The sequence below is a fragment of the Dioscorea cayenensis genome, unplaced genomic scaffold, assembly GCF_009730915.1.
Source record: "Dioscorea cayenensis subsp. rotundata cultivar TDr96_F1 unplaced genomic scaffold, TDr96_F1_v2_PseudoChromosome.rev07_lg8_w22 25.fasta BLBR01001813.1, whole genome shotgun sequence".
In the NCBI taxonomy this organism is placed as follows: domain Eukaryota; kingdom Viridiplantae; phylum Streptophyta; class Magnoliopsida; order Dioscoreales; family Dioscoreaceae; genus Dioscorea; species Dioscorea cayenensis.
In genome coordinates, this window is record NW_024088204.1 from 9,138 (window position 1) to 29,941 (window position 20,804).

At 33.1% G+C, this 20,804-nt stretch overlaps 3 protein-coding genes across 8 annotated transcripts; 1 reads left to right on the plus strand and 2 right to left on the minus strand.

Annotated features, from left to right (window-relative positions):
* Nucleotides 1-5,064: 5,064 nt before the first annotated feature.
* Nucleotides 5,065-13,729, minus strand: LOC120257040 (protein COFACTOR ASSEMBLY OF COMPLEX C SUBUNIT B CCB4, chloroplastic). Of its 4 annotated transcripts, none has more exons than XR_005535490.1 (8): nucleotides 13,405-13,729; nucleotides 12,399-12,498; nucleotides 12,195-12,268; nucleotides 10,842-11,026; nucleotides 10,667-10,737; nucleotides 9,967-10,050; nucleotides 7,200-7,330; nucleotides 5,065-6,592 (listed from the first exon to the last, which is right to left on the minus strand). XR_005535490.1 is itself a non-coding variant. In XM_039264683.1 (7 exons), exons 1-7 carry the CDS (start codon nucleotides 13,704-13,706, stop codon nucleotides 7,277-7,279), a joined length of 870 nt encoding a protein of 289 aa, XP_039120617.1. In that variant the 5' UTR covers nucleotides 13,707-13,729; the 3' UTR covers nucleotides 6,599-7,276. The 4 variants fall into 4 exon arrangements, 2 of the variants coding, with proteins under 2 accessions (XP_039120617.1, XP_039120618.1); XR_005535489.1 differs by lacking the exon at nucleotides 5,065-6,592 and adding an exon at nucleotides 6,599-7,105; XM_039264683.1 differs by lacking the exon at nucleotides 5,065-6,592 and having other exon boundaries at nucleotides 6,599-7,330.
* Nucleotides 13,730-13,841: 112 nt separating this feature from the next.
* On the plus strand, nucleotides 13,842-15,685 carry LOC120257035 (F-box/LRR-repeat protein 14-like). 2 transcript variants are annotated; one of them, XM_039264677.1, is made up of 2 exons: nucleotides 13,842-13,942; nucleotides 14,185-15,685. In XM_039264677.1, exons 1-2 carry the CDS (start codon nucleotides 13,860-13,862, stop codon nucleotides 15,545-15,547), a joined length of 1,446 nt encoding a protein of 481 aa, XP_039120611.1. In that variant the 5' UTR covers nucleotides 13,842-13,859; the 3' UTR covers nucleotides 15,548-15,685. The 2 variants fall into 2 exon arrangements, with proteins under 2 accessions (XP_039120611.1, XP_039120612.1); XM_039264678.1 differs by having other exon boundaries at nucleotides 13,860-13,942; nucleotides 14,129-15,685.
* Nucleotides 15,686-16,372: 687 nt separating this feature from the next.
* Nucleotides 16,373-20,505, minus strand: LOC120257036 (receptor-like protein 8). 2 transcript variants are annotated; one of them, XM_039264680.1, is made up of 5 exons: nucleotides 20,322-20,505; nucleotides 19,929-20,254; nucleotides 19,759-19,818; nucleotides 19,517-19,675; nucleotides 16,373-18,730 (listed from the first exon to the last, which is right to left on the minus strand). In XM_039264680.1, exons 2-5 carry the CDS (start codon nucleotides 20,176-20,178, stop codon nucleotides 16,524-16,526), a joined length of 2,676 nt encoding a protein of 891 aa, XP_039120614.1. In that variant the 5' UTR covers nucleotides 20,179-20,254; nucleotides 20,322-20,505; the 3' UTR covers nucleotides 16,373-16,523. The 2 variants fall into 2 exon arrangements, with proteins under 2 accessions (XP_039120614.1, XP_039120613.1); XM_039264679.1 differs by having other exon boundaries at nucleotides 19,929-20,505.
* Between the last annotated feature and the right edge of the window lie 299 nt (nucleotides 20,506-20,804).

The window sequence follows — 20,804 nt, forward strand, 5'->3', positions numbered from 1 at the left end:
ATTCTAAATTGACATACCCATCAATATGTGATCCAAGAGCTTTGAGGAATTTGTGTAGAAGATGTATCAGCTGCCAATAGTCATTTAGGAAGTTTGCCTGCTCTGGATTTGTCAGCATTACTCTAGATAGGTATTCGTGTTTAAAGAGATTGATGGCTTTGATCTGAACACTATTAATTTCTTGATCATGCCATTGGGACATGTCTAAGGAACATTTGACTGCAGTGAATCCTTCTTCACATTGACATCCAGAATTCTTATGGGCTAGTTCTCTGAGTACATTTCCTGCTATTGCAAATCCTGCTGGAATAATTTCTTCTTTTGCAAGTTGCCTCAGTACTTCTTGTTCAAAGATAAACTGGTTATATTGAGTTGCCATCACTTTCTTGAAAATAATTTATTTTAATTCTTCTATTAGTTCTGTGAATAGTTCAAATTTCTTTGTTCTTTGTTTTCTTTCTTCAATCATAATTTTCTTCATTTCTTCGGCTTTATTTGTAATTTGTTGAAGTTGAGCTTTGATCAGGATAACTTCTTCATTTTTATTGGAGATTTCAACTTCCAATGCCTTGATTTTCTTTTCTTGTTCTACCATGTAGTCAAGTGTTTGGGGTTTAAGAGAGAATCTTACACTTGGTGTTTCTGGTAAGGGTAAATGTGGTGGATTTTGGATTTTCTCATTTGTTTGGTGAAAGAACTTTGCTAAAGAGTGAAATAGGGAAATGAGGGTTTTTGGGTCATGTTTATTGGCCCAAAGGTTGTCAAGAATAACTTGTTGTGACAGATTCAGATTAGCTTGTGTTCTGAATTTTAGAGTGGAGGTTGGTGGAAATATTGGGAGATTTAACTGGGGTTCAAGAGAGGATGTATGGTTATAGATATTTTTTTTCTGTCATTTCTGCAAAAAATAAGCTTGTTAGTTAAATAAATTTTCATGCTATTGCATGTGTTGGAGATATGATTTTTCATGCTTTAGCATGTATTGGGGTATAAAGATAGCCAGCTTTTCACCATAACAAGAGACGCATATGGACCTACTGGTTTTGTAGCCACAGCTCTTATTATTCAGATGAACAAACCTTTGTTTGTTTTGTTTATTTCTTTTTGGGACTTGGTTACATAGTTTCCACAATTAAAGAAAACGCATATGAACCTCCTGGCTTTGCAGTCACAGTTTTCTCTAATGCGAATGAACAAACTATGGGGTAATATTACAATTATATGTGTTGGTCACATGTTTCCCAAAAGGTTAAGAATAATGGAGATTCAGTTTGTTGTGAGACCTTTATCCTTAGATTCACAGAGAGAGGTTTCTTGTTGTTTTAAATAGTTTTTTATTTCCCATCGTTTTATATTTTCTTGTATCTCTTTTATTTCCTTAATCATTTTTTTTTAAAATTTTTCTTTTCTTAGTCATCTGAAATATTTTCTTCCTCTTGTTCATGAATAATTATGCTTTTTTCCTTTATTTTGTTCTTTCTTATTTTTTAGTTGTTCTTTCAAATTTTCTATTTCTTCTTCAAGAGTTTTAATCTTTTTTAATAATTGCTCAATTATTTCTTTGTCTTGTCTAAAACCACATAAATTTGATACACATTTCCTACATAATGATAATTCACATTTCAAACATGTTACTCTATGTTTTGTTATGTGGAATTTATAATATTTATCACATTTTGTTTTATAATTTATCTTAAATGGTTCGAATTTATGTTCACATTTTTCAAAATTTTCAATTTAATTGTATTGTTCTAATAAATATTTTGGATTTGCATCTAGATTATAAGTTTCTTTATTCATTTTATTTTAATCATAACAAATGTTTATGGAATCATATTCATTTCTTAGTCTTGATATATAATTCTATAGTCTATTTTGTTCCTTTAAGTATTCATCTTGATGAAATTCTTTATATTTTATTTTTTTTGGTTTCCATATGGATTTACCATTTTCATCTTTTTCTTTTGATTTAAATTTTACTTCTATTAATGATTCTGCTTGTTAATTAATTTGATTTCTTAAAGTTATATATCTTTTAACCACATACATTGTTTTGCTTTTATTTCTTCTTTTAGACTTCTATTTTCTTTTATTTTATATTTAATTGAGTTACTTATTAAATCATCTATTAAATTTATATATGTTGAATCTATTAATCCTTTCATGTATAACAACTTTCAATAGATTTAAATTTTCTTCGAGGGATTTTTTTTTCCATTTTTCTAGTCTAATTTTTCTTTGTTGATGTTCTAATGGGTATAATTCTCTTCTTGATATATATTTTGTATTCCATATCCAATTTTCTTGATTATCATATTTTACTGTTGTTGTTTCTATTAATATTTCTGAGCTAATTTTATAAAATTCTTTCATTGTTATATAGTCTTTAACACATATTAACCATATTGCTCTTCTTTGTTTTATTTGATCTGTTACAGATATATTTGTACTTCCTAGATATTTTCTTAATGGTTTTAATTGTTCTTCAATTAATTCTGGATCTGTTAAATATATTAAATCCATTTTATTCTTGAAGTTCTTCGATTTTTATGCCTTTGTTTATCATTCTTACACTTGTACTTCCATCAATATTTTCATAAAATTCTGCATTACTTGGTCTATTTGATGTTGGGATATTTATGGGTTGAATGTTCCATTCACTTCCTTCTAACATTTCTGATTGATAAAATTTTCCTTCTATTCCTTTTAATCCTTGATTTTCTAAAAATGATTTTACTTTTTAGGTGTTAAGATATAGTTGATTCTACAACTGTTTGTCAGTTGTCCCATGAATGTTTTTGTTATTATTAGATTTGCTGCATTTGAAATCATGGCATATCCTTTTGAATTTATTATTAATTTTATATATTTTTAAAATGTTTCCAGTGGGATTAGAAAGTCTGGGGTCATATATATGATTTCTGGATGGTCTATATTCATATCTACTTCCATGGATTCTATAGTCGCTTTTGTCATATTTTTAATTTGTCTTATATCTACTAAACTTACTAAAATTCTTGTTCCTAAACTTTTTCTATGTAATCTTATTACTCCTAACATTAAGAGAACTAAATGGATTAATGTATAACCTGATGATATAAGTTTGTTATATGATTCTTCTGTTATTAAATCTAATAGAATTTGTTTTTCATCATTTATACAGCATATTTCCATTTCATCATAATGTTCATATATTTTTGTTTTTGTTTCAAATATTCCAAATTTATATAATTCTTCTCCAGGGATTAATTTTATATTCTTATATCTTGCTTTATTTTGTTGTTCTTCAATTGTGTATGTTATTTCTTTTTTTTTATGTTTATTAATATGATTAATATATTTTAGATGATTTAAAATTGAAAATCTTCTAATATTATCTATACTTTTTACTATAGTTTTTTCTCCTGAATTTTCTTGATTTTCTCTAGACATATTTTGTTTTTATTTATCAAATTTTTGTATTAAGTTTATTTTCCAATTTTTTAATTGTTCTTTTTCTTCTTCTGATCCATTTTCTATAATTCTTAACTTTTCTGTTACATATTCTTCTACTTCATTAAGCCATATATATTTTTGATTTTTGATTTTATCTTTTAAGTTATATTGATTTAATTCTTCTAAAGGATAATATCTTATTTTGATTAATTCAATTTTATAATATTCTGTTGTTTCAAGTAGATGTTTCATTTCTTGGGAATTTTAATCTATATTCTGGTGGTTTTAATAATTCTTCTTTAGTCTAGATTTTAAATGGTGTTATTGGTTTCTTTATTTTTTGATTTGTTCCCAATTGAATATTTTTTACTTGATTGCATAGATTATCTATTTCAATTTTAGGAATAGATAAGATAGTTTCTAATTTCAATAATTGTGTTTCTAAATTATTTAATTTTTTAATAATTAAATCCATTTTTATTGTTTATCTTGATAACATATTAAGATTTCTTAATATTATTATGGTAGTAAATATTACTTGTATTATAATTATTTTTTCTATTGTTTCTTTTAGAATTTGGTTCATTAGTGTCTTAATATTTATTTTTGATTTATGATTTCTTTCTTTTTGATATTTGATATTGTTGATTTTTTGTTGTTTTTATATTTTGTTGTATAAACTTTGATTTCTTTTGTTTTCATATTAAACTGAAATAAGATTTGCAGAAAATATAAAATTACTACTATTTTGCAGTAAAATAAAATTACTACTACTTTGCAACAAGTTGAAATAAGTAAGAGAGAATTCTTATGCAACAACAAGATCCACAACATGTAATACGATAGAAGTTAAACTTGGTAAATAACTCTATTTGATCCATAATTATTGAAAGTAAAAGCTTGTTTTGGTTTTTGTTGGTTTTTTAGTTTTTATGGGTTTTTGAAAAATTAAATTTCTTTTCACCATGGACATTCTCTGTCGGCTCGTTCAACCTTACCGTCTTAGAGTGTACTAACTTTTCCCTGTCTGCGGTACTAGGCCACCCTTGTAGAGTCTCCAGTTTCCAAAGCCTGAGTGTCCCACTTTACATAATTACTTAGAAGAGTAATTTTTTAGCAATTCAAATGATTATCTTTTAATATGTGAGAGTTCATCCTGTCCAACTTTCAGAGTTCAGACTTACCTCCACACTCTTTTTCCCCTAAACGGACCTTCTGTCCTTTAGACGGGTACTTTTTGGTGTTCTCCAGTTTGTTTTACTCCTCATATTAGTTAGATTAACTCTTTTCACATAAAAGATTCATTTTTAAGCTCAAAATATTTTTCAAAAGGTCTGTACAAAACTCATTTTTAGATTTTTAGATAATAGTTCATGGATTAAATAAAAGTCATATTACCAAGATAAAACTTACTATCTACATGTTGGGGACCCCGTTAAGGGTTTTATCCCTACATGGTAAATATTACCTTGAGGTTTTCGTTGAGGAAAGTTACTGTAGCTATGAAACAACTAGATCCACATGCGCCTGCTCCTCTGGGACGTGGATGTTGGGAATGCCGTTCAACTTACTCCGGATGCCGGGGAAATCCGGGGTGAAGTAACAGTTAGGGCGGAAGCTTTGCTTGAAAGAGTTAGAGAGAAGGAAGCATAAACATAAATATAAAGGGGAGAGAGATGTATAAACAAAGAGGGACTTCTTTATTGCATTATTGTTGTGAGAGGGATACAAAGGATGAGACTAAGGATGCAAGGATCCCAAGATGGATAAGGGTGGATGAGATGCCCTCATCTTACAAACTAAGGGGCCTTATATAGGCTCCAAGACTTAACCCTTAAGTCATGCTATTCATGACTTGACACATACCAAACCTTCATGTAGAAGACATGACATATACCAAATTTACCTATTGCTAACAAGACACTTACCAAACCTACTTATTACAAGCATGATATTCAACAGCAAAACTACTGTTGCTACAGTTGAAAACCTATAGTCAAGCTGTCTTAGTGACCAAGCATCATGAGTATATCTTAAAATGTGAAAGTATAATCTTTCCAACTTTTAGAGTTAAGACTTACCTCCACACTCGTTTTCCCCTAAACAGATCTCCTGTCCTCTGATGGGTACTGTTTAAGGCTGTCCAATTTGTCTTACTTCTTATACCAGTTAGATTAACTTTTTTCATATAAAAGATTCACTTTTAGTTACACTTTTTTTTTTCAAATTAAAAATTTTAACTTTCCTTCTTTAAAATTTATTCAAAGAACCTTCTAAATTTTTCATCATGAACATACCCTTGCATATTTTTCAAGCTTACCGTCTTAGGACCTACTGACCCTTTCCACATTTGTATTGAAGCGATCCTTGTAGAGTCCCCACTTTTCAAATCTTAGGCATTTCATTTGGATGATTACTCAAAATAGAAGATGTTCTTTCAATATATGTTTTAAAATAAGGAAGTCAAAACTAAGGCAAGATTACTGCTATATTGTAGGCTACCTCTAATTACACGAAGACTATTAAATGTGCTTTTCAGCCCACTTCTAAGATCATTGAAAACAAACCGTATTTTTGGGGTTTTTAATAAAAATTCATGAATCAATAAAAGCTATAATACCAAGATAAAACTTACTATCTACATGTTGGGGACCCCGTTAAGGGTTTACCCCGGCATGATAAATATTACTTTGTTGTCGTTGTTGAAGAAAAAACCCTAGCTCTGATACCAATAGAATCTCACGGGAACGGAGAGATGAGATCGTTGGGGATGCCTTTCAATTTACTTGGGTGTGGCTCATCCAAGTGAAGTAAAGGTTATAAGGACAGAAGCTCTTAAGAGTAAAGAGTACAGAGAGAGAGGTATATTCACAAAAGAAGGGACTTCTTTATTTCATAATGGTAATGGTAGATACAAAGAATGGATGAGATAAGTGTGTTAGGGGTATGGATGGATGTCTCCACCTTACAAACTAAGGGGCTTTATATAGGCTCCACAAACTTGACCCTTAAGTAACTAAACCCAAGGTTAACTAAATTAACCATGGTTACAATAATTGACAAAACACTTATCAACCCACTCACAAAACCATGGGCAAGCCCAAGGTTTTACAACAATAAAAATATTGTTGCTACAGTCACAAACCTATTTTTTAACCTGCCAGAAAAAGAAAAGACTATCTGAGAATACTCAAGTCATGGGGTTTTTTTGTGAATAACTTAACTTCAGAGAGACTATTTGTTTATTCCCTGTTTGTTTTATGCATGCTATTATTTCTTTGATGAAATTGTAACACAGCATACAACAATGTCAATGACGTCTGACAATACTACATTTGTCAATTTTACAATTCGCACGCAACCAAACAAAATTGTTATAGACAAAAACAACCTCAAATGACGAAAAAAAAGGAAGCAATTGCCTGCAAGGATTACATCTATACTTATAAATCTTTTAACCATATCATGCCGATCAGGCTTTGCTAGGTTAAGAATTTATCAGCTATTAATTAAATCTTGGATGGAAATTTCTTTTACCTATCTCTTTAGGTAATCTATTATTGACGACTCTACTTTTAGATGATCTAAACATATGGGCCAAAGAATTTCCCTTTTTTGCGACTACTACACATCAAGTTCACAGATCTTTGTTCCTTTCTCTTTGTGATATCTAAATTGAAGGAGGTTAATCGAAATTAAGTTTCTAATGTGGTGAGAGAGAGCGAGACCAAAAAACAGTGTTTTGCATAGATGAGAATTTTTACCATAGCTTCTTGAAGAAAGATGAGTGAACAATGGCGAAGTGAAGCGGAATGCAAAGAATGGAATATGCAAGGATATCTCAAGAAGTTGATAGTGTAGCCTCCAGCTTCTCAGCGATTAATGTGATCCACGCCTGCAATTATTAGCAAATAAATTATAACAAACTTTGGTCTTCAACTGTGATGTTAAATTAAAAAAGCATTAACAGTCTACTGTCTAAAGATTAGGAATGGGTATAATAGTCATCAATTATCATTCATTACAGAATTCTAAACACTGAAATAAACATAATATTAAATGATCAGTGAGAAGAACAAAACACAAATATAGAATATCTAAGGAAACAATAAGAAGTTATGATACTGCACAGAAATTATACAGAGCATCAGAAGGTCAAAGCATAACAATGTGCCAGACTAATCCTAATTGGAATCTAAAGCACAGGCAGTAAAAGTACTTATTCATGCACCACACATAGCTTGTGCAAAGCACACAACAGCCATAAGCATCGAGACAAAGCCTGGTTGAATGGCAGAAGCAGCAAACATCAAGAATCTCTCAATGTAATGCGCAACATTGATAATTCATCTATTGTGCAAATCAAACAAGCACTTGACTCAAACCATGGTAAACCTGACAATTTTCTAGCATTGGTTTTCAGCCATAACAAGCAATGTGAGCAGTTCATTCAGGCAGCAACTTCTCATGCAGTCGAAAGGAGTATTCACTAGCTGATTTAGTAAATATAGACACTGAACTGCTTCTGATCCTTGCTTGCAATTTATTTCAGAAGCGTGCATTAAAGATAGCAATTAGTATACTATGTTGATGTCCAGAAGTGGATACTACATTTTCTCCGTGAAATTTAAAGACATGGTGTTCCCCACAATGATAACCTTATTTCTTTAGCAAGAGAAAGCAAGTATATTTTGAGTTTCCTCTATTGCACAATGATCCCTAGCACCTGATAAATGCTGGATAATTTCTCAAGGAGATTAATATAAAAAATCTCCTTCACCTTTCTAACTCTTATCCTCTATTCCATTTTTTGAACTCACTCTGACTTGAACTTGTGCACTGTGTGTATCTTGAGCATTTCCAGCATTTTTTTTTAACAAGCAGGGTTATTATGAGATATTGAGAGAGTGCCTTTTCCACTATGCACCCTCCTTCAAGTATCATGATTCTCCATGAGCACTTAGCAGGATCTTTAGCCTTTTCTACATAGTGGTAGGTATTGCCGTAACCTAAAATGGTTCATGCACATACTAGAACTTCTGGTTAAACTGTTTGTAAGCCTTGGAGGTATCTTTTCTTGTCAAGCATACTTGAAGAGATCAGATTAGCATGTATAATTTTCAAGTGCTTAGGACTATTTTTTTAATTCCAATTTTAGACTACTCAAATTGGACGTTGGACCAATCAGTCACTACTCAAATTGGACGTTGGACTAATCAGTCACTAAGTCACTACTCAAATTTTAGACTACCCTGAATTTTTGACAAACAGGAAGTAAGCAAGAACTTTTCTCTCTCCTCTACTGGGTAAATTTTTTAGTAAGTCACTAAACTTTGGCTCATTTTCACTTTGAGCACTGAATTTCAATTTGTATCAATTTATTCACTCAACTTTAATTTGATTTCAACCGGTAATAAATCAAAGATTTCAACCCCCATTTGATTACATGACTGTCTAAAAATCTAAGTTAGTCCTCCTATTGATACATTATTAAGTCTATTAGAGATGTTCACGTCATCGAAAAACAGCCACATCATTCATTTGGAGGTTGAAATATCTTGATTTACTACGAAGTGAAATGAAATTAAAGTTGAGTGACCAAATTGATACAAATTGAAGTTCGGTGATCAAAGTGAAAATGAGCCAAAGTTTAGTGACTTACTAAAAAATTTACCCCTCCCCTTTATGTCCAGAATAGGGACAAGATTTGGTCTCATAACTGAAGTTGTTTGGCTCAATATGTGTATGCACTACCACTTATTCCTACTGCATTACTATATTCTGATCCCCTAAGGGTATTCAAACCATTGATCATTAGATTCTTAACACGTAAAGGAAGTCACTTGGCTTGGCAAATGATTTGTGGTCAACTGCCCCACGCATAATACTCCTTCAATTTGTTAGATCTAAATGTAATGCTTGCAATTCTACATTCTTGCTAGAAAGCTCCAACAACAAAGGCTCAGAAAACTCCCCTATACATTTTGATTTCTAATTTACTATCCTCATCTTATAAATAAGATTTACACAAACCTTTTCACTCCACCAAGATTACCTCCACAGCACTAAGAGTGTTTTATTTGAGTAGCAAATTCAATCAAATGCCACATATCTACCATAGAATGCTCCATTCTAAAATCACTTTTTGTGGCAATAGTTTATTGAAAATTTTAGGTATCTGTTTTGACATAGTAGTTGGGACCTTATATTCCATAGCCCCCAAGCAAATCATGTGCAGTTTGTACTTCTGTCCATTTAATGCTTGTCCAACTGTTTCAGCCCTTAATGTCTTATCAATGAAAGGATGTTGGTTCTTGTAACCATGGGAGCGATCAAGACTAGGATTGCAACGTAGTTTCTGAAAATTTAAACCAGAGTATGATGTAGCTACTCACTTTGAAGAAGATAGTAGAGGCCATAAATGGATCAGCAACAACAATGTGAAAATGATGAACACACAAGGACTACAAAATGAGTAAAATATGATTACATAAGAAAAATAAGAGGAAGGTATCCCGATTACTCAAGTACCTGATCAGTATTGTTGAATCCCCTTATAGTATTGCCACCAATTATTGCAACTCCATTGTCCCCAATCGGCTGCAAGATAACCGACTAAATGGAAAATTGCTTGTAAGCCAATATTGAAATTCACGGATAAACCTATTAAAAAAGCTTATTTGAGTTTGATGGTGTTGTAAACTTCTTTGAACAGCCATGACATAATTTGAATGAAAGCAGCAGAAGATACAAGATCAAGACAATATTTCTTCAATAAAAGCCTTGGGTCTAGACTAATGGTTCACAGTTAGTTGATGGTAAACAAAGCTAGTAGATAGTCAAGGAAACTAAATTACACAGCTTAGGAGCACTAGTGTCTTTCATATATGATACTTGTATGTAGATAAGTGGAGCTACATCTGTTTTTCTTATGTAAATTATGATGGCAGAATTCCAGGCTAATGAACCTTTTGTTTACAATTATGTCTTCTCTTAATCACACTCTATGTCATAGCCTACAACAAATCTAGAGGACTGTTACCACCTGAATGACAAACCAGGGAACTAAAGAATAATGCTCTAACCAACAACAAGTAGTGTTAGGTTTTCAAGTATTCCCCCTAAAGTTCCCTTGCTTATGAATCTGATACAAGCATAAAAGGAAAGATACAAAAGTGAGTGCAAAGATGCTCAAAAGCAATTATCCACCAAAAAATACTATATTTTATACCTGTGTATTTGTAGGCAAAAAAGGGAGCTCAGATTTTCCAGGATACAGAGAGAGATTTGCCAGGTAGCTTTCTGTATAAAAATGGTATTAAACTAAAATTCAATCTATCTCAATAAGGCAACACAAACACAAGAACTTGTTTTTTCTCAAGAACAAATACTGGCAAAACTCATACGCTTTTGGGTTTCCATGGCACTTTTGCAAAGTGAACCCTGAAGTAGTTTTTTCACATCAACATCCATTGCATCACCATCTTCTAAGGGGGATTCAGCTGCAACACCAATTTGAAGAACACAATTGCTATCATACACAACAACTAAAGATCTGCAACAGGTCACAGCAGAAAGAGAGTCCCAGGCCCTGGTGATCAGAATTAATTTATCAAACAATGTTATTCAGGTAAGCATTTATATTCTAAATTAAGTAATGCCATCAAACATTAAATTGAGGGAAACAACCATTCTCAGCACTGCATGCTACAGCAAAGCAAAGCATGTTGTGTTCAAAACCAATGCCTTTGTTACTAGAGTAATAATTGTTAGGTGAGAATATGTTTCACAAATTCTTGGTTACAAGATGCGAAGCAATCTCGTGGAGAAGAAAGTTACCATGAAGTGTTACAAACAATGCGACAAGGCTCAAAGAGTTGACCCACATAACAAGATTTAATCCATGCTATTCCCCTAAACAAACAACCTGGGATAACTAATACTCATATTTTTATAAAAATTTTATAAATATATGAAATAATTAATTTTAAAAAATCATTAATATCAGTAAATATTTATTATTATTTAGAAAAGTAAAATTTAAAATTTAAAACATTTAGTTAGTATTAGCATTGATTAAGTCAAACTCAGGTTAGCTTAAACAAAAATTTTCCCTTAAACAAAATTTAAAATAGATTTCCTCAAACCCACATCATTAAACCCCAATCAAACACCTCTTTAATGTATTCATTAGCAAGACCTATGAAAGAATGAAAAGGATGAACTAAATATGAAAAGAAATGACAAGTCAAAGAGTAATAAAGCCAAAAGATCGAAGTGAAATTGCCTCATGATATTTTCATAGTTAACTTGCAAAATGCAATAAATCAATAGCCTGAACTTCATGCTTCCTGTATCACAAGTGTTTATTTTATTCTGACATGCTTATTAAATAAAGTTAATTATCCTTGGTGATTCTTTATAATTCTTTTTGATTCATCAAATGCTTAGTTATACTAATTCAAGAACAACAGGCAACTTTCCATTTATTTCCAAACAAGTAGACATTAAGCAACAAAAGCTTTTATTTTTGGAAAGTTGATATTGTAGACCTTCTGTATGCAGTGATAGAACATTATTGCATTGACCAGAGAAATTTATCTATTCATAAAAGCATCACAAGTGTGACACTTTTTACTAAGACACATTTAGACCGAATAAGAGACTATGGTAAAAATCAGACTAAATAAACCATTCAATTTATAGTACATATCAAAAGGATAAGTTCAAGTGTTCCAAGTACATTAAAAAGGCTGTACCATAGCATTTCAAGAACTGCACGTTCGGAAATTAGAGGATTTAACCGCCGACATTCTACACCATGAAGAACAACCTAATATCAAGTTCAGAAGCACAAAGTTCCAAACAATATTAGGCATGGTCATTGCTCACCATAATTTATAACATAAATGGAAAATAAGAAAAGAAAAACATAAACTTAACCTGCAGCATGTGAGGCTCACCGGAGAAATATTCTTTGGTCGAATTGACAACCATACTAGGCCAGCCAGAATATTAGTTACTGCCAAAGCAAGGGATAAAATGTCTGCCCTTGACTGTGAACTGTTCAGAGGAAAACCAATCCATGTAAGTTTTGTCCTCACTCAAAGATTTTAGTTAACAAACATAAATGCTAAGTAACCATTCCAAACGTCCTAAAATAAAGGAAAGAAAGTACTAAAAAATACCTTCATTCTCAACTCCCTGTCTTAGTACTTACATGCAATATGAATTCTGTTATATGACCCCAAATCAGTATAAATTAGTTTTTCCTTGCATATGCACTCTGGTATTCAAGTTAAAAAAATTTATATTTAGTACTCGACAAAACGCCCTAAGTTTGAACTCCAAAGACAATTTCAGGCATCATATTAAAATAATACTGGGTAGAACATACAATTAATTTTTACAAATGCAAGAAGTTTTTGGAACCCTTCAAAACCCAATTCATTCCAATGAGTTTTGAGTTACTGATTAATGCAACCATCCATAGGTTTCCAAGAAAGAGGCAATCAACAATCAAGAAAAAAACCTATGCATTATCATTAACTCCTAAGACACTTCTTCTGAACATTAAAAAACTAATAAAAGAAGAAAAGTCTGAAATTATGTAAGCCTGTCCCCAATTTGAGCGCAGCCACTGATTTAAATTGAGCTGCAAATTCGACCATTGCTAGCTGTTACAGACTGCTAATGTAGGATAAACATACTAAAAACATAACAAAAGAAAAAAGATCTAAAAAAACAATATTCTAAAAGTGATATATTCTAAAATCGAATTAAAGATAGGTCTCATATCCAGTACAATTCATCTAAAAAATTCAGTTTTATAAATAAAGCTTCTCTCTTTGCTGTTTCTCGATGTTATCAAGTATGATGATATCTCTATCTACTTCCAACCAAGATCAAAACTCATAGAAATTTCAATCAATGCAAAGGACAACAACAACAGAAATCATCCAAAAAGACCTGGAAGCATCAGCGACGGGTGGAATGTTGGAAAAAGAGCGATTGAGAAGGACAACGAGCAAGGAGAATCCACCAACGTAGATAGGGAGGACCCGAACAAAACCATCATTTTCCCAGACCCATTCACGCAGCAAATCCCGCTGAGGCTTGGGAGTTTTGTAAGAGCCGACAGCGCCGACACCATTAGGACCCGCCGCGGAGGGAGATCGAAGCAATGACGGAGGGCGAAGATGGGGTAGAGAACGGGAGGGAGGATTCGGTGGTGGTGATCGGAGGAGATGGGTGGCGGTCGCCGACAGCATCGTTCCTTTCCAGCTCAACGAAAATCCAGTTCAAGAAGATAAAGTTTGTCAAATTTTCAAGTAGCCCCCTGAAATTATATAATTTACAAAAAAAAAAAGCAATGAATAATATTTTAAACTCATTGATTGCTCTTCTTTACCTACCAAAAACGAATGCCTCTTTTCATATCTTCTCCATCTTCATTCAGACTTATCTTGAAGACAACTTCCCATTGCTGCAAATCCATTCAATCCAGGTCAGATCAAAGCTGCAAAACTTCTTCTTCTTCTTTTTTCGTATTTTATGAATCATTCTTTCTGTTGCATGTTAGATTGTTGGATTCTTTCAGTATTCTGATCATGCAGAATAAGATTAATGAAGGATTCTGATACTGAAATTTTGAATGGGATTTGTAATTGTATTTATATGTTCCTATTTTTAGGAGATTTTAATTGCAATGGAAAGACTTCCTGAATCATTGCTAATGGAAATTTTTAGGAGAATTGGTAAAACTAGTGACAGAAACTCACTCTCTCTTGTTAGCAAATACATACACTTTATAGAAAGAGAACAAAGGAATTTCTTGAGAGTTGGTTGTGGATTACATCCAGCTACTGAAGCATTGACTTCACTATGCATTCGGTTTCCAAACTTGAAGAAGATAGAAATCATATACTCTGGTTGGATGTCCAATTTGGGGAAGCAACTGGATAACCAAGGCCTCCTTGTCATCTCCTCTCATTGCCATTCACTCTCTGAACTAACCTTAAGCTTTTGTTCATTCATCAATGACACTGGTCTTGGTTATTTGGTGTCTTGCAAGAACCTTGCTTCTTTCAAGTTAAATTTCGCTCCGGCTATCAGTTCGAATGGTATTTTGTCTCTTGTTGTTGGCTGTAAGAAGCTGAACACTCTCCATTTGATTCGATGTATGAAAGTGAGCAGTGTGGAGTGGCTTGAATATCTTGGCAGGCTTGGAACTCTGGAGGACCTTGTCATCAAGAACTGTAGGGCTATCGGTGAGGACGACCTCACAAAATTAGGTCCTGGATGGAGAAAACTTAAGCATTTGGAGTTTGAGGTGGATGCCTATTATCGGTATCCGAAGATTTGCAATAACATTTCTGTTGATAGGTGGCTGAGACAGGACGTTTCCTGCGATGAGTTGAAGGAACTTAGTTTGATGAATTGTATTATAGCTTCAGGTAGAGGGCTTTCATTTGTGCTCGGGAAATGCAGGTCTTTGGAGAAGCTGCACTTGGACATGTGTATCGGTGTCAAAGATGCTGATATGGCCGCATTGAGCCAGTGCTCAAAAAACCTGAAATGCTTATCACTCCATCTTCCTTCACAGTTCTTGGCTCCGGTTTTAGTAAATAGTCCGTTGCAAATGACTGATGATAGTCTGAGGGCATTGGCTCAGGGATGCAGCATGCTTGAAGAAGTGGAGTTATGTTTTTCTGACGGAGAATTCCCATCCATCTCTTGTTTCACTCAGAATGGCATCCTTGCATTGATCGAAAGCTGTCCAATTCGAGTGCTAGTGCTTAACAGTTGTTGCTTCTTCAATGATGTGGGTTTGGCAGCTCTTTGCACTGCTCATTTTCTGGAACACTTGGAGCTTGTCAAATGCCAAGAGATTACTGATGAGGGGATCATGTTGGTGATGAGCTTCCCTTACTTGAACACACTCAAGCTAAGCAAATGTTTGGGTGTGACCGACGATGGTCTGAAGCCACTTGTGGGCTCAGGAAAACTAGAAACATTGATCGTAGAGGACTGTCCGCAGATTTCTGAGCATGGTGTTCTAGGAACTGCAAGGGTTGTGTCTTATAAGCAAGATCTCTCTTGGTTGTACTAAAATCCTTTGTTTGTACTCATTTGGAACTCTATTTAAAAGTTACATGCTTGTAATTAAGGTGTTGGACCTTCAGTGTATTTAACTTGTATTGTGATAATGACCAATGAATTCATTTTATTTGAATGGTGTTTGTTAGAAGTTCCATTTGATTATTCATTTTTGAAGCTAATGTCATGAAAAATAAGAGAATTTAAAGAGAACTTGGCTTGGATCTGAAACCTGATCTGTTTTTGAGTACAAAATACAGGCATGCATACATGTATTCAGAATGTTTGTCAGCATGCTTGGATTGATGATATATAGAAAGTCGAAACTTTTTGGTTGCCCAAATAAAGACGTATATAATAATCCAGAGGAGAAACCAAAAGAGGAACATTAGATGACAAATAGCACAAATATTGCTTGGGAACACATACAAAAAGGTCAATTATAGGATCAGAAAAAGTTATGACATTTTTCCAATTGAAGAGAGAAGAAACATCCAACCTGTTTTCAGGAACATTCTAAGTAGCAACCTGTGAAATCATCTGTAAAAAAAAAAAGCACCTCTACTTGCTTATCAAAAGAACCATATCGAGACTAGAGTTATTCATTAACTTAATTATAATTTGGCGAAATCTACAATTCTTTGCATGACAACGAGAATTTAATAATTAAGGTTTCCATCATTATAATAGCTCGCACAACTCTAAAATAATTTAATAGTTGAGATTTCCTCTATCATCTACAAAACTATTGTAGAATTTAATCTAATCAGAAAAAAAAAATCCAAAAATGTTAAGAAAATAAAGAAGACAATAAATTCAAGACAACAGTATTCTTTATTTCTCGAACCTAGTTGATAGAACACATGTCTAAGATAACTTTTTAAATACCATATCTCAAGCTTGCTTCTGCATTTGGCTTGCTAGTACAACAGCACATATGCATGATCTAAGAGAACTTTGAAGTAAATAAAAGAAGAGCCATGCAATGTCTACAAACATGACTTCATTTTTGACAGGAGGTTACCAGCCATGTCGAAAGCTTCTTCCATGTATCCATCGATTGCAAGAAAGTAGGAATACCTCAAATTTCTATTGAGGAATAGCAGAGCCATCCATCCCCAAAAACCAATGATGAAACCAAGTGCAATTGATGCAAATAATATAAGACGATCCTTTGCTGCTTTTTTATCTGGGTGAATATCATTTGTAACTTGATGTTTTGGAGACGGTACTATTGAGGTGCAATTCTTCACCAACGGAGGGCCACAGAGATAAAGGTTCCCTTCATAGCTGGTCTCATCAAATGTGCTGAACTGAGCAACTAATCCTACTGTTGGACCAGAAAGGTTGTTGTATGCCACGGAGAAGACTGCTAAGAAATGAAGCTCTGCGAGTTGGGGAGGTATGCGTCCAGCTAACATGTTGTGCGAGAGGTCTAAGCTCTCAATGTTTCTTAGATTTGACAATGTAGCCGGAATTGGACCAATCAGTAGATTGTTGGAAAAATTCAAAACTCGAAGCCAAGTCATTTGGCCTATGTTCTCTGGGATCATGCCGATCAATTGGTTGCAAGACAAATCTAGTCCTGATAAATAATGTAAGATGTCTCCTCTGTAATTGTCTGATCTTTTCTTCATATGGAACTCAATATACTCTGATATAGTTAATGTTGAATCTGCTGGTTTTACCTCAAAAGTGATATACTCTTGGTGAGGGACCTTTGAGACTTGGGGAGTTAGAAGATCAATCATTATGGAAAATTGGAAATCCAATCCCGGGTCATGCCCTATATTATGTAGACATGAAGGGATATGTCCTGACAAATTATTGTGAGAAAGGTCAAGGATGCGGAGAAATCGTAAATTACAAATTTGCTCTGAAATTGGCCCATTAAAATGGTTTCCTTTCAAAGAAAAGATTTTCAAAAGGTGAAGCTTAGTCCCTATCCAATTAGGAATATGACCAACAAAATGGTTGTTGCCCAAATCTAGTGTTGCTAGTTGACTCATGTTTGAGAAAGCATTTGGAAAGGGTCCTGTGAGTTTATTGCCTCTCAAATTCAAATATTCCAACTGAGTCAGCAGGTTGAAGCAAGAAGGAACTTGGCCAAAAAAATTATTTTTAGACAGATCCAACAATGCAAGACCATTCATATAACAAAGCTCAGTTGGCAGATTTCCTTCCAAATTATTTCCTTCAACGCTAAGGACCGAAAGAAACATATTGGTTATACAACTTGGTAGATTTCCAGAGAAATGGTTTTCACTGATATCTAAGAAAGAAAGAGAGGACATATTGCAAAGATTAGTTGGTATTTCACCAGTCAATTGATTGTTATTAACAGCAAAAACAAAAACTGAAATGCCTAAAGGGTTCCAGTTATTTGGAAGCAAATGCCCCTGAAATTGGTTCACAGACAAGTCTAATACATAAAGGTCTTGCAACTCTTCAACAAAATCAGATATTTGCCCTGATATGTTATTATTTGATAAGGCTAAATATTTCAATAGTTTTAAATGTTTAATTGAAGAAGGGATGACACCTTGCAACAAATTGTGTGACATGTTCAGGTATGTTAAATTGGGAAAAACAAGACCAATGCTCACAGGTACTTCTCCAGTGAGTTTATTATTGGAGACATCAAGCCGCACTAATTTTGTACTTTGGGATGGTAATATAAGTGAGCCACCTAATGAGTTATTTCTCAAAGTAAGATTAATTAGATTGGTCTTATTCACAAATAGCCACAATGGAATATTTCCCTCAAGGTTATTACTAGAAAGATCAATGTATTGTACCATATACTGAGTGGAGAACAAAGTGGGGAAGGAATGAGAGACCATGTTCACAATGCAATTTGCCAAGTCAATAACCTTCAGTTGAAATAGAGGATTTATCAGATCTTCAGTTTCGATCTCTAATCGACGATTATTCGAAAGATCCAAAAATTTAAGCTCGGTATTGTTTGCAAATGAGCTAAGTGAGAACACTCCCTCGAAATTATTGTTTGAGAAGTCAAGAAACTCGAGCCTTGTAAGGTTTTCAAAAATAGATGAGGGCAAGTTCATTTCAAATTGATTGTAGGAGGCATCAAAATAGTTTAGAGATGATAGATTTCTAATGCACAATGGAATATTTGCATTCATACTGTTGTAGCTGATGTCTAATTCTTCAAGGTTCTTTATCTTGCACAATCCTGAAACATAAATAAATAAATAAATAAATATGAAACATACTAATATTTTATATATGTGGTAAAGGATTAAAATATATATATATGATTAAAAAATTTATGAGTAGAATTTAAACTTTTAGGGATAAAAATGAAAAATTACAACATCAGTATATTAAAAACTTATGTTTGTGTGTGTGTGTGTGTGTGTGTGTGTGTGAAAAATTCAAACTCAAGTTCTTTTTATTTTTTTTTTAATTGTAGGATTTTTCAAAAGAAATCTGAAATATCATGATGATATATTATAATTTTTTATATATTAATAATATATGTGTATTACTATTACATACTGCATATTATTTTGAAAATATTATATAATTTGCACTGTTTATTTTTATCAATAAAAATCAAGTCATAGTGTTCACTTCATAAAATCATTATTTACTCATAATGTTTTCTTTTCTTTGATTGATTTATTTATTTTACTTGTTAGCCCTTTTCTAATTACCAACCCTATCATAGGTATTGCCATTTTTAGTTGATTATTTTAATTGGAGGTATTCCAATATTTTTTTTAGCAAAATATTGTCAAAAAAGAAAGGGTAACATATGGGTATTTTGATAAAAAAAAAAAGGGACAACAAAAAATTTCATATCCAAACCGGTGGTGGCAAGAAAAAACTCTTTTATAAAGTATGTTTTTATTTTTTTTAACGGAAAAAAGATGGTTTGTTATCACATATAAAAAAAGAGTAAAAGAATAATAATAAAGAATATCGCTGAAAATAGATATAAGCATAGCATACGTACCATTTAGATCAAGGCCTTCATCCATTTTGTTCCCGCTAAGATCCAAAGTTTTGAGAGATGATATATGACCCAAATATGGAATAATGCTTCCATTCATCCAATTTTCAGACAAATCCAAATATTTGAGCTTGCTTAATTTGGACAAAGCACTGGATAATGCTACAAAATCATGGAGATCAATAAGATTAGCAAATCAAATAAGCAAAGTAAGAAATAACAACAACAATATATTAGAAACTTACTATTGATAAAGAGTTCACTTTTCATTTGACCTTGTTTGTCATATGTATATTGAAGAGAACCTAAAATTACAACCAAAGAAGTCATTAGAGTTTTGGAATCAATATGATACTCAGTGAGGTGCAATGTAGACTACAACAACATATGCATATACCATTTATAAATAACTCACTTTCTAGCCAAAATTGCTTCAAAGAGAGAGCCTTGAGAGAGCGTAATGCAGCTAAGGAAGACAGTGCTTTAGAATCAAAATTATTCCAAGAGAGATCCAAGAACCGGAGATTAATGTCTGATTTTGCCATCCTGCCAAAACAATCACTGGGGATGCAGCTGTTGAAGTGGTTGCCACGTAGATTAAGGCTTCGCAGTTCCTGGAAAGGAAGGAGCAAGGAGATGTTTAAAGTGTGGATATTAAACTCCATCTTCTCCCATGTGATGCCAGCAAGATCCAGGCCCCTGATATGCTTTGTTGTGGGTGAGCAATACACTCCATACCAACTGCAACATTCAATACTCTTATTCCATAAGCTAAAGAAAGAGGATGGATCAGCAATGCTTTCATTACCAGTAAATGCTAATTCAATATCAAGAAGAGCAATCCTCTCTTGCTCTACACAAGCAAAACAACCATTTGGTTGTTGTAACACATGATGAACCAGCAACAACATCCAAAACAACGTAAGACTACTTCTGAGCCATGATGAACACAAGAGAGATAATTGCAAGTGTTTCATATCTTAATATGAACTAATTAAGTAGCTGGATATGTGAGCCATTTAGCCAGCCTCAACAACGCTATTTATAATAGTACAATATGCCATGACTAACACCTAAGGATCCAATAATACAAGTAGTATTGATGACTTGTGGAACTCAAGGGTCAAGCTTTTGTCTATTTATATCCAATGGAATTTTCTTATCTATTGAGATTGAGGTGGGTGGCTGGGTAAAATCATTCCCCACCTATTGAAGCCAAGAGTCAAACTTGCCTGCTAATGTTCAAGGACCCATTAATAACTCATTCATAGTCAAGAGTCAACATAAAGAT

Coding starts and splice junctions, on each gene's coding strand:
- LOC120257036 (XM_039264679.1), bottom strand. CDS start 20,490: ATGAAACACTTGCAATTATCTCTCTTGTGTTCATCATGGCTCAGAAGT. Junction 19,676..19,758: donor AAGTGAACTCTTTATCAATA/GTAAGTTTCTAA, acceptor ATGATTTTGTAG/CATTATCCAGTGCTTTGTCC. Junction 18,731..19,516: donor TGAAGGCCTTGATCTAAATG/GTACGTATGCTA, acceptor TTTATGTTTCAG/GATTGTGCAAGATAAAGAAC.
- LOC120257040 (XM_039264683.1), bottom strand. CDS start 13,706: ATGCTGTCGGCGACCGCCACCCATCTCCTCCGATCACCACCACCGAAT. Junction 12,269..12,398: donor GACCAAAGAATATTTCTCCG/GTGAGCCTCACA, acceptor ACTTGATATTAG/GTTGTTCTTCATGGTGTAGA. Junction 10,051..10,666: donor TTTTGCCTACAAATACACAG/GTATAAAATATA, acceptor TTTTCCATTTAG/TCGGTTATCTTGCAGCCGAT.
- LOC120257035 (XM_039264677.1), top strand. CDS start 13,860: ATGCCTCTTTTCATATCTTCTCCATCTTCATTCAGACTTATCTTGAAG. Junction 13,943..14,184: donor TGCAAATCCATTCAATCCAG/GTCAGATCAAAG, acceptor GGAAATTTTTAG/GAGAATTGGTAAAACTAGTG.